We start from the raw sequence: 12,296 nt of genomic DNA, 5'->3' as shown, positions 1-12,296 counted from the left end.
TTTCAGCTTATATACCATATTATATCAAATTTAACATGGAGAAGACAGAACTTATTGTATTCTCCCTAAACCTTCACAGTTATCTTCTCTCTCTTTCTTCCCCACACTCTCTATAAGCAGCATCACACATGGAACATAGATCTATTAATAGTTATTAACCATGATAGCTAAATAGAACTTCCAAGTTCACTCTTGGAAGGCAACAGTGGGAACGGCTATTGGTTTGATGGGGATCTTCCTGGAAGCATCTTGCTGACCATCTGCAGCAGACAGGATTTTCAACCAAAAGAACCTTTGATATAGATCAGCAGGGCTGATGATATAGATCAGCAGGGTTTTCCTCAAAGTGTTCATTCTTCAGTTTTATCACATTTGTAGTTTGGGCATTATCCTTGTTCCTTCTCTTCCCTGCCCCCAGGTTTCATTATTGCTGGTTCTCTCTCCACAATATTTCTAGCATTTGTTCTTGATCTAATACCAAAGAATTCTACTAAAATCCTTATTCAGAGACTCTCATTATATCTTGTTTATTATTATGTTTTGATTATTTGTCTTCTTACCACAGCTTAAACCTGTTATACGTTCTCAATTCTTTTGCTTGCTGCATTTTTCTTTCTCAATGCTCTAAACCACATCACACCTCCAAATGTTTATCATCACTGGCTTCTGCTACTGCTCTATATTTCATTTAAACTTATTATTTTAACCATTGTGGTTCCTAAAATTAAGGAATAGGGAGCTAGCAAGTAGCTTATGCACTTGTTAATCTCAGTCCATCTAACATGAATTCCCTTTGCCCTGTCCACCATTACTGGCCTTAACCATGGCTAAGGTTTACATGGGCAACACCAGCTTTAATTATTGCTACCATTAACCAGTTGTCAAGAAGCCCGAGACTGCAAAGCTGACACTTTAGCTTTCCAGACAGTGGTTGGAACAGCAGCCTCCATTTGGAGCCATCTTTCAAGTCATTTCCCATCCTGCAGCACCTCAGATACACAAAACAGTCTAGCAGGAAAGAGATTCCTTACCAGTTCTCACCTTCCTAACTCATCTTTCCTTTGGGCCCATCCTGCATACGTGAACTCATTGGTTGGTGAAGCCATCACCTCAAACAGCTTAAAACATGACATAATATCCATTCTGAATTGCCCATCTTTTCTGTCTTTGACCAACATGAGAGACTTTGCTGATTGCCACAGGAATGTAAGTTTATTTTGCTCTGATAGCTTAGACAGCACAGACTGAAGATAGACCAGCATTTTGGTCTTTAGGATTTGCTTTTCTTATTTTATCTTGCATACTTAAAAGCTTTCCTTCACTATCTTGTTTCTTTCTTTAATAAACTTTACTTAATTGGATTATCATGCTGGACTAGATTCCTCTTTACACCAGCAAGGGCCTGTTTGTGTCCCCCTGTCCTGACTCCTGCCCCACCTAGACTATTTGGGTTACACTTTACTGAGTAACGGAGGGAGGGGAGCGAAGACAGAGCAATCGTTTGGCCAGTGGAGACGGGGAGCGTAGCCAGTTGTCTTCCGACTCCTACATAACCACCCTGAGAGTTGGAAGAAGACTGCCCACCTCAGCTTGGATTAAGTAGGAGTGGTATTGCCAGAGAACAGAGCAGCCAAGAGGTTGAGGAACATGTCCAGTGAGCTAATGAAATTTCCCTACACAAATCTATAGTAGGATGTGAAGTAGAATCAATGCATAGAAACTTTTTTCAAAGTGGTATATACATTTTTCTAATAAAAAAATAAGAACAAACATAAACCTCATGAAAAACTGAACGTGAACAAAGAGAATGGAAACAAGGAATGTTTTATTACACAGAAGCATGCTTAGCAAGCAGGGGAACAGCAACAATGCACATAGCATTCGTCTTGAAATATTACATGCCGTCAATATTAGTTCCATGTTTTATATTACAATGCACTAGAACCATAGAAATATACAAATGGCTTTTTAAATTTTTGTTTGCGCTACTTCCACACAATGCACCAAAAAGGGTGAAGGTGCCTTATACCACGTCAGAGCATCTGTTGTAACTGGAGATACCAGGGAGTGAACCTGATGCTTCTGCATGTCAAGCATGTGCTCTACCACAAACCTTCCCTTAAAATTCACAATTAAAATAATGGCCACAGTCACATGAAACAATAAGCCAGAATTCCGGAGAATCCTATCTTATCATTCATGAGCCTGAAGAAAAAACTTAAGTGTTGCATCCCAACAGGAACTCCTGGTTTGTCACTCCCCTAACAAGCCAGAGTCTGGAGCAAGGTTTGAAGTCAGCTTACAATTCCTGGCTTGTTTGGGAACAAACCAGGAGTTTGGTTCAGACACAACACTAAGATTTTTCTTGCTGGTGAGTTCCTGGTTACTGAAACAGCTCCTGCTGGCAGGAGGAGCTAAGCCAGAGCGATCAGAGAGTGGGCAGCAACATGCTTACTTGTAAATGATAAGCCAGGATTCTATAGACTTCTGGCTTATCATTTTGTGTGAACCAAGGCATTGCCAATGTACAGAAATACAGAAAACAAAGATTCACATGTCTACAACCTCCCATTTAAAAAGTTACATACCAGTAAAAATTAGACTTGGACAGCAGTCCTATAGCCCCTAGGCATCTGGGGAGCCATAGGATAGTTCGGATCCCTCAGACCCAAGAGTCCGAGCTCCTCCCTGCTCGCTTAGGTGAGCTGTCCTGCTCCCTGGCTTAGAGGGAAGGTAAAGGGGTTCCATGGGTGGGGAGGGAAGGGAGCAGGAGAGGCTGGCATATGAGGACTCCTCCAGTTTCCCCAGCCTCCTTCCCTCCTCCTCCTCGAAGCCTCAGCCAGATGGGCGAAAAAGCCCATCTAGCTGAAATGCAGAGCGGGAGGAGCACAGACGCAATTATCATCTCCACTGGTCCTCCAGTTCTTCACTGGATGGCCATAAGCCTCTGAGTTTGGAAGATTATGGCCATCCCTGTAGGACTGTGCCCTTAGATTCCTAAAAAACAAAACGGTAAAATTTAATGAAATCTTAGAATAAAAACTTCAATTTGTTAAAACATTTAAGAGAATTTCATATTATATTGATAATACAAAAAACAGGAGTGATGATGTGTTTCTATTATGGTTCCTTTATGGAACACAAAAATGGTAACATCCATGTTCAATTTCGTTGCTTATTGAGATTTGAGAATTTTCAAAATACAGCGATTAGAAAATACATCAAAAGACTCTTCAACATATAGAGGTTCAATACGTTTATTTACTCCTCCCATGATACTGATCCAAACCAAAAATCAGATGACCGTGAAAGTCTCAACATTGTTCCAAATTGCAATGCTTACTTTCCAAGTGAGAAACGTCAGTCTGGTTCAAGTTTCTCTGTGGCCAAAAGAGACAGACAGTGTGAAGCAGACAGTACCACTTTATTTGAATATGGTATCTCTCAGACCACTGTCAAAAAAACTTCCATTATTTCTCAGAACAGATGTAATGTATTATCTCCCTGATCACCCAAACAAACGTGGTATAGTACGGTTCATTTTTAATTCTATGCTAGGGAGAAGAGTGAGAAGGTGGAGTACACTGAAGGCTTACAGCAGATTAAGGGCTAAATCCAATGTTATGCAAGTGGACTTCCTCTTGCGGAAAGGGAGTTTCCCTTCCCCTCTTCCTCACTGCAGCCACCTGCACAAACCCCAGATCTACTCTGGAGAGTCCCCCAACCCTCTGGAACAGATTTGGGGTTAGCATGGGAGGCTGCAGGGGGAGGGGACAGTTGATCTGCCAGCAGTATCAAATGTGCTGGCAGAAAGACACTATTGTTTTTCCTCCCAGAAATAAAGAGTGAACAAGCCTTATGCTGCCAAATGCTGCTACACTCAGCAGTATCTAATCAAGAAAAAGGCAATATGAATAGCTTGGGTGTTCCTAATGCAACAACACAAGGATGGTAAATGAAGCCTTGAAGACCACCACCTGCTCCAAATCTGAACTAGCAATTTCAATAACCCTTTCTTCTTTCTTTCAACAGTTAATGATTTTTCACACTCAAGATTCTGGAATAAAAATATTTATGTGCCACGCTATATTAGCCATTGTTTTCATTTCTTAAATCTTGTGCCAGAATGAAGATATTAAAATATACGATAAAGGGGGCCTTCTAATAATACCACTGCTTCAAGGAACTTCACCATTCAGGTTATTTTTAAAGGCATATGGTTGTTTTAAGGTGCAACCAACAGCAACTTTTAAAGTGTTAACGTTCAAGAGGCTATTAGCCTGTGGCCTAATACATCATTAAAGCCACAATGGACTGGCAAACACATTTCTCCCTGATAAAAAAGCCTGCAGGTTGCATGCTCTGAAGTCTTCTTAGGAATTCTAGATCAGCTAGTATCCTTCATTTTTCTTACAAGAAAAAACACACACACGGGAATTGCCGACAAGGTTCGGCATTGTGCAGAATATTAAATATCTTTTTTGCAATACTCTAGTGACTATGAAGTCTGTCTCTTAGAGAACCATATGTACAGCTGTGTTGGAAGGAGGAAACTATTAAATATATTAAAAACTAGAAATATTACCAATAAAGACACTTCATCAAATATTTGGATCTCATTTATCCCTGAACTAAGCAATGTTGAGGTTATATCAACGTTAAAAAGTCACTTTGGCTATAACGCACTAGGTCTGCTAATGGATCCAAAAGCAAGAAAACATATTGAATGAAATATGTATTTATTAGCAGCTTTGAAGGAAATCAAGATTATACTGTTAGAAATCAAACTTTGTTTTAGAACTAAGAATCTGAATTGCATATTTTCAAAAATGTTGTGCTTGTTCACAAGCCCCAGATACACAACACAGCCAGATACTAGACATATTTGAAAAACCAATATGCTACCTGCCCCCCATCTGTCCTGTCAAATTTCTAAATAGCACCGTGATTAACTTTTCCTCATTCTTGCATCCCTGAAGACAGTACATCTTCTATCTCTACAATGCACTTTTGATAGTTATGTCACATGACCACACAACTGTCATGTTTTCATATGTCACAATTATAACAGCACTATATATTGGAGATCTATTACTTGTATTAGTTTACTGAAGATTAGTATGTAACAACATGCAGACCAAAACGGTATAAGTACATAGGTGGACTTCTGTGCCCATTCACAACCCACAACTACTTCCACATTGCAGGGAACAATTCTCTAAAAAACATGATCCCCCCCACCCCTTAATGTTATAGCAATACCAGTCAAGATCTTATGCTAGTAATTCTAAAGCCCTGTTCCTAAAGCATTTGCAGCAGGGGATCAGGATTGCACTGCCCTACTCTGGGATTCTGGATTTCACAATTGCACAAGGAGCTTTCACAAGCAGTGTTTAACACATATAGGCTAGAACTGTACAATGTGTACACCACAAAACCAAGTTATACACATTGAGCAGTTTGCGCCTACAGCCAATAGGCTGTACATATGCAGGCCCTTATGCAACTGTGAAATCCAATATGCAAATAGCAGGTGATGTTGGACAGGCCAACACAATCCAAATCCCTTTGTACATTCCAAATATCGGCACAGGGCTAATATCCCAATACAACAAATGGGAGAGAGGTAGCTTTGCTGAAAAGGCAACAGATGATCTTCTGCTTTTTAATTTCTCTTTGTCTTTTTGCCTGTTTTGTTTTATGTGATGGATGCTCCGGCATTAGAGAGGAAAAGTGCAGAGCCAAGAATGAAACTTGTTTTAAAAAAAAATGGAGCGTGGGGATTACCACAGAAAAGTTGGGCATTGCATGAGAAGGGAAGTAGCCTTGTTTATTATCATTATTATTATCATCACAATCAATATACCACCCTTTTTAACAAGAGGCCACCAAGGCAGTGCTTTTTCCAACAAAAAATATTGGTGTAGTTTTTTTGTTTTTTAGTAAATGCATCAACAGATGTTCTACCTGGAGTAAAAGAGGCAGGGGCTCTCTCAGTTTGATATCCAAGAGGTTAACAAAAAATATGTATAAACAACATGTTAGCCCTAAATACCTCATTCAAGCATAATGCTGAACTCTTGTAAATTGTTCAAAACATGCAAATGTGGCATATCATGGAGGTAACAGATTCCTGAGGGAGACAATGGTAGTAATAGAGGTTTTCTACCTTTAGGTAATTATTTCGACATAGATTTGCATGTTGAGGAACTCCTGCACATCTGACACAGAACCCCACTGTGTAGAGAGCAAATTCATGCAGGACACCAGGAAGACCTGATGGGTTTTACTGGCCCATGTTATTCCAGTATTATTTCTGTGGATGCACACTGCAGGGAAGATTGGTAGTGATGAAAAGCAATCTTTCAGGAACATTTGTCCGTTTTTATTATTACACTTCTATCCTGCCTTTTTTCCTCAAAGGAACCCAAGGTGGCTTACATGATCCTCTGCTCCATTTTATTCTCACAACAACCCTGTGATATAGGTTAGGCTGAGAGTCAGTTACTGGCCCAAAGTCACCCAGTGAGCTTCATGGCCAAGTGGGGAGTACAACCTGGATCTCCCGAGTCTCAGTCCAGTACTCTAACCACTACGCCACATTGGATCTCAGTCTTCTCAATGAAGAACACAAGGTTTCTGAGCAACTTAAGGAATCCCTGAAATACCATTTGAAATCCACTGATATAGTTGATTGACAGAGGGAGCAATCCTATGCCCCTAGACAGCATCTAGGGAACATAGAATTTTGGGGTTTCTGGACTCTGAGGTTGGAATCAGGGCTCCAACTCTGAAGTCTAGAAATGTCGCCACGTGGCCTCCCCATTTCAGCTACAAAGCACCACGCGGCCTCCCCCCTCCATCTCCAAAGCCCCCCACCTGTCTAGCCAAAAATGAGGGGCGGCCAGAGCACAGAGATGACTATTGCCTCCATGCTCCAGCCGCTCTGTACTGGATAATCATCAGCCTCCAAGTTCGAAGACTAACAACTATCACCATAGGATTGCACCCTGAGCTAATAAGCCAACATAAGCCTGTGCACACAGACCCTTTGCAGGACCCACAATTAAACCAGGAAGTCTGTAATTAAACACAGTTTCCTGTTTCATCCAATCCAAAAAACTAGGGTTACCAGCTTCAGAACAAGTCATGATCCTAAACCACAGTCTGAAGTTGGTCTAGGATTCGGGGTTGTTCCAAAACTAGCAACCATCACTTCCAAGTCTGGACGACATCGAAACTGTGGTTAACTAGAGACTTCTGCACTGTATTCACGCATGCCATAAAGGGAAGAGAAAAGGAGCCCCATGTGAACAAGCAGAAGGCTTGTTCATATCTTCGCTTATTTAGCTGAGATATGATTGCCCAAACAGTTATCTCCCTTGAATATTGAGTTATTGGAGTCAAAGTACTTGTGTTCAGGATACAATTCTATGTTTGAATTTCAAACACCGTTATGACTTCCTCAGCCATTATCAAGAGGACCAAAAACACGCAATGTAGTATCTCCCATGAGCATGGAGACGTCCAAATGAAACTCAGTACATGCATGAATGATGTAATTCTTGATTTGACATTCTATCACCAGTTTGATCTCACTCCTGTTTTCAAACAGAGAGTGTGTGTGTGTGTGTGTGTGTGTGAGAGAGAGAGAGAGAGAGAGGAGGGTAGGGGGAGATCCAATACACATTGTAAAGTGAGTCCTCTCAAACATACTTTATCAGTTTGTTTCAACATCTTTATAAAATTGCTCTGGAAATGTTGCAATCTCGCATTACAAAAAGTGAATCAGCTCTCAAATAAAGTGGTTTGGTTTTCATCTCATTCCACTTTTCCTTATTATACATTTTTTGCTTTCTTGAATATTTCATTCCATTATTCTTCCATTAATTATTTTGTGCAGCAGTCTGTGAATAAGAAACTTCATAATGGTAGAAGTTTTACCTTATAGCAGCCTTTCCCAAACTGGTACACTCCAGATGTGTAGGAGTACAACTCCCATCATCCCCAGTCAATATGGTTGGCATCAGATTGGGTAAGGCTGCCTTATAGAATACCACCACAGCAAAACAGATTGACCTGGTTTGCATGATACACGGAGCTCACCGTAGATTATTTAAGCCTTGGTGAGCCGCAAAGTGCACCGGGAGTGATTTGAATATGGCATCCCGAATTAAGCCGGGTTCAGACAACACAGTAAACCCCCAATTGGGGGTTGCATATTCAGAATGGTGACTGGCATGCACCACAGCTCATTGGGGCTAAATAATCCACAATCAGCTGCCATGTTATGCACACCAGCCCACTGTCTGGTTGAGATGTACTCCACTGTTTGGCAAGAACAGTGTTGCAGCTGACTGGGCAATCCTTTCAATTTGGAATGCTCCAACTTGGGAGCCTCCAAGAGATCCCAATCCCTGCCAGGCTCATGCTGGCAGGGATGTGGATGGGAGAGATGACCTACTTCCCTCCCACTAGAAGCAATGCGAGAGACATTATTTATGCCCGCTCCAGGTCTGGCATAAATCTCCTCTTGTGTTGGAACATGGATTAGGGACTTCCCATTCCGCCCACAGTATGCCCCTGATCGACTCCCTTTTTATCTCTCCTGATGTTAGAGCTCCAACATTGGGAGTTAAGTGATATGGAACTTTTCATGGGGACTGGGAAGGGTGAATCCAAGATCAGATCTCCCCCCACCCCCGAGGGCAAACCTCTCTCTCCACCATCTGAGAGGGAGATCTGATATATCCTAAGGCCCCTGGGACACTCTTCTAGGGACCATAGGACTGCAGCCTAATAATATTAATTTAGACACACTTCATTGCCTCCTAAATAATATAAACATTTCATTATGTTTAAAGCATGAATTAAGATGATGGTTGACATATATCTATCCCCATAACTCTTCCATATCTAATAGCAACATTACATGGAACAAACTGAAATAGTTAATACTTCTGAGTGCTGTTTGTACTTTGCAGTTTGAGGACCAAAGCTACCTAACTGAAAAAAAATCAAATATTCCAGTGTGTTATACCATCCCAATAAAGTAGAAGCTGTATGGGGTGTACAAGAAGTTACTGTGCACACCTTATATTGTGCCTGCTATTCTGAATTACAATACCAAGCACTTGATGTGTAAATGGTAATGAAATGAATGGATTTCCTAAGGGATCACATACTCATAAATGTAATTATTTACACATTCATGTGTTATGGAATAACAGAAGATCAGATAATTTCTGATTGGAAAAGCAAAGGTATAGAGAGCCTACACACCAGAAAAGTAGGCCTAAGTACTCTTTTTTTTTCAGAGTTGGTTTTTTTAAAACTACTATTTTCAGAAAGATGAACTTCATAGTACAGAGACACAATGGTAGAAATTTGTTTGTACTGTATTTAAGTCTTACATATTGGTTCCAATCAAAAAAGCATAAGTGAAACTCCTACACAGCTTGCTCTGTATTACCCAAATACCCTCTGTTGACAGACTAGTAACTCAGTCCCACAATTCACGGGGGGGGGGGGGGGCGCTACCTACTACTTGCAAATAATTATAATGCATGACCACACATCAACAATGAGCTGTGTCTGGATGTGCAAACTTTCAAAATCCTAGAAGGCTAGAACCCCATGGATAAGAACAAAATGATGTACACTCATACCCCTGTTAATTTTGTTTAGCTTATAAATTAGGGTTTGTCAGAAATTCAGAGTTTCTGGAGGTGAAAAGGATAAACTTTTAAGGCAAAAAAGTTACTTTTTAACATTTCCAATATATATATATATATATATATATTTAAAAAAAAAAAAAACACTTACTCTGTTTTCCTTCTTAGCTTGTCCTCAAAGATATCATTCAAATTTATTGCCACTTGTCCCAGAAACTTATCAAGCCCAACAAGAGACCTGTGCATAACTATCAGGTAGAGGATGTATTTCTCAGAATTCCCTTCCATCAGCAATCCAGGCAACTCAAATGAGGCCTCTTCTTTCCATATGGGATCCAGGGTCTTCTCTGCCACCGAGGTGGAGTATTTCTCCTTTCCCAATTGTATGATAGTGTATGTATCATTAGTGCCACTTTTGCCCTTTGGCTTCAGGTCTTTGGCCTGAAGGACTGTGACCTGTACATGAGTTGGGAACCACTTCTGGGCTTGCTCTGCCAACATAGTACCGGACAGGGGGGTTCAAGCAGCAACAGCAACAAAGGTAAGCTACCTTAGAAGTAGGGTTGGCGTAACAGAGGGGAGGCTCACCAAAATCCTATAGAGCCTTGATACATATATGTTCAAGAGTCTCAAACTATTCCTTGGCCAGCTGACTAAGACCAGGTAGACCGGATCTCTTAACCTGGCTTGCCCCTCAAAATCACTGCTTTGTCACTTATTTTTTTCCTTCCTGCCACAGCCCTGTATTCATCTACACCTTTCACGCCTTATTTATTTTTATTTATTTTATATGCCACCCGTTAGTAAAAGCACTCTGGGCGGGTCACAAAACAAACTTAAAACCACAGAACACAACATAGCAAAACGTAATAGAAAAACCGTTAAGTTTAACACAGAAGCGTTTTATTTCAACCTCAGTCCTCCGTGCGCACGACTTCCATTCCCCCACTCGGGCTTTTTGAAAGCTGGGGTGGGGCGGCTTGGAGGGCTACAGATTTTAAACAACCAGAGAAACCACCCAGGGAGGAATTTCGCACTCTCCCTGGCTACCAAACACCCGCTGGGCTTCCCCACATCCTCTACGGCAACTACGCACAGAATACTGTGTAATTCATTTCTGTCGCGGGCGGCGCGGGGGAGGGGGCAGTAATAACAGCGAGTGGCGGAAAATCGCCCCAGTCTACCGAAGGTGGGGAAGGGCGTCCTTGCTGAGGTAAACCTGCCCCCCCCCCCACGGGTCTCCGCCGGGCCTCCTTTCAGTCTTACAGTTCTCTGGTCGCCTCACTAAAGCGGCTGGGGGGAGAAAAGAGGGAGAGGCCAAGCCGCCGTTTCCCGCCCGCTGCGGCGGTAGGAGAAAACCCAGCGCGGCCTTCTACCGCGGGGCCTGGTTGCAGAGCGCGCCGCGGGCGGGGACTCAGCGCTGCCCAGCTGCCCGGCCTGGGCAGAGACGCCCGAGCCGCTGGGCCGAAGGCGCCACTTCCGCCTTCCCCATGTTGCCGAAGCCGGCGCTGCTGAATGGGAGCGAACGGGCGGCGGCGCCGCCTCTTTCCTTGGGCGGTCAGAGGGCGGAGGGCAGGGTTCAGGCGGGCGGGCCTCTCCCCCTCCTCCCGGGCCCAGCCGCTGCCGGAGCGCCGCGCCGCGCCTTGCCCAGCCCGCAGTTGGCGCGGCCGGCTTCTCGAGGGACATGGACGACGGCGACAGGACGAAGAAAGAGGCTGCCAGGAAAACCGAGCATTCGTGGGAGGTCACGGGCGCGCCAGCAACGTTCGTGGAGAAGCAGCGGCGATGAGCAGTGCATCAGTGCCATATGCAGGCGTTTCTGCATGGGTGGTGTAGCGTTTAAATCCGCACCCTTCTGCTGAAGGAATCATCCTCTGTATCTGCCGGAACAGACATTGCTTTCAATGTGTGCCTAGCAGCTATGTCGTCTTTTCGTTTTTACGCTAGAGTAGACGTAGGGGCGCCGACCCGGAACTTAAACGCGCCTCTAACCTCACGTTAGGATCCCGATCTGAATCGGGGGCCCTGTGCCTAGTCTAGAGTAAAAATGCAAAAGCAAGCACCCCTCTGCCTCCAAGACCCCTCAAAAGACGTAGCTGCTAGATGGACATTTAAAGTCATGTTTGTTTTGGCCCTCAGATGCTGCTTTTCTTTACTTCACATCTTCGACGACTAAAAACCAGCTTCTGGGTTGCCACCTGTTGGGCTTTAACTAGAATTAAATAAACTAATAATTGAAGTCCATAGATTCGTTTTTAAGATATCTGTTATTCATTCATTCATTCATTGATTAAATACATTTATATCCTGCCTTTCTGCCTCACTAGAGCTTAAGTGCCAAAGGCCCTGGAACTCAATAGCCTATAAATAAAAAATATGGATGGGTCAAGATGGTTAGAAAAATTGCACTGAAAGTGGAAGCTAAATCCGTATTGAATAGCAGAGAGAGAAAATCCAAGGGGGGGGGGGAGGAATGGGCAATAGACTTAATGTCATGCAGTGACTATAGTGAAACTGCCAAAATAACAGTGAAATAAAAGATTCTGTAAAGGCCCAATCTTATGGAAATTTAGACAGAAAAAAAGGCCTACAACTCCCAGTGTGCCGCAGCCAGTATTTGTG

General features: G+C 42.7%; 1 protein-coding gene across 3 annotated transcripts in view; it reads right to left on the bottom strand.

Annotated features, from left to right (window-relative positions):
* The window catches only part of RAB11FIP2 (RAB11 family interacting protein 2), a 43,171-nt gene extending 31,571 nt beyond the window's left edge, over positions 1 to 11,600 (bottom strand). For all 3 annotated transcript variants that reach the window (XM_084846103.1, XM_084846105.1, XM_084846104.1), the window contains exon 1: positions 9,826 to 11,600. In XM_084846103.1, coding sequence (XP_084702229.1) covers positions 9,826 to 10,175 — 350 coding nt within the window. In that variant the 5' untranslated portion in view covers positions 10,176 to 11,600. The remainder of the gene's footprint in view (positions 1 to 9,825) is intronic.
* Between the last annotated feature and the right edge of the window lie 696 nt (positions 11,601 to 12,296).

The sequence above is a fragment of the Heloderma suspectum genome, chromosome 3 (assembly GCF_057233095.1).
Source record: "Heloderma suspectum isolate Gila_16-S chromosome 3, 16-S_ref, whole genome shotgun sequence".
Classification (NCBI taxonomy): domain Eukaryota; kingdom Metazoa; phylum Chordata; class Lepidosauria; order Squamata; family Helodermatidae; genus Heloderma; species Heloderma suspectum.
This window is presented reverse-complemented; position numbering and strand designations above follow the sequence as displayed.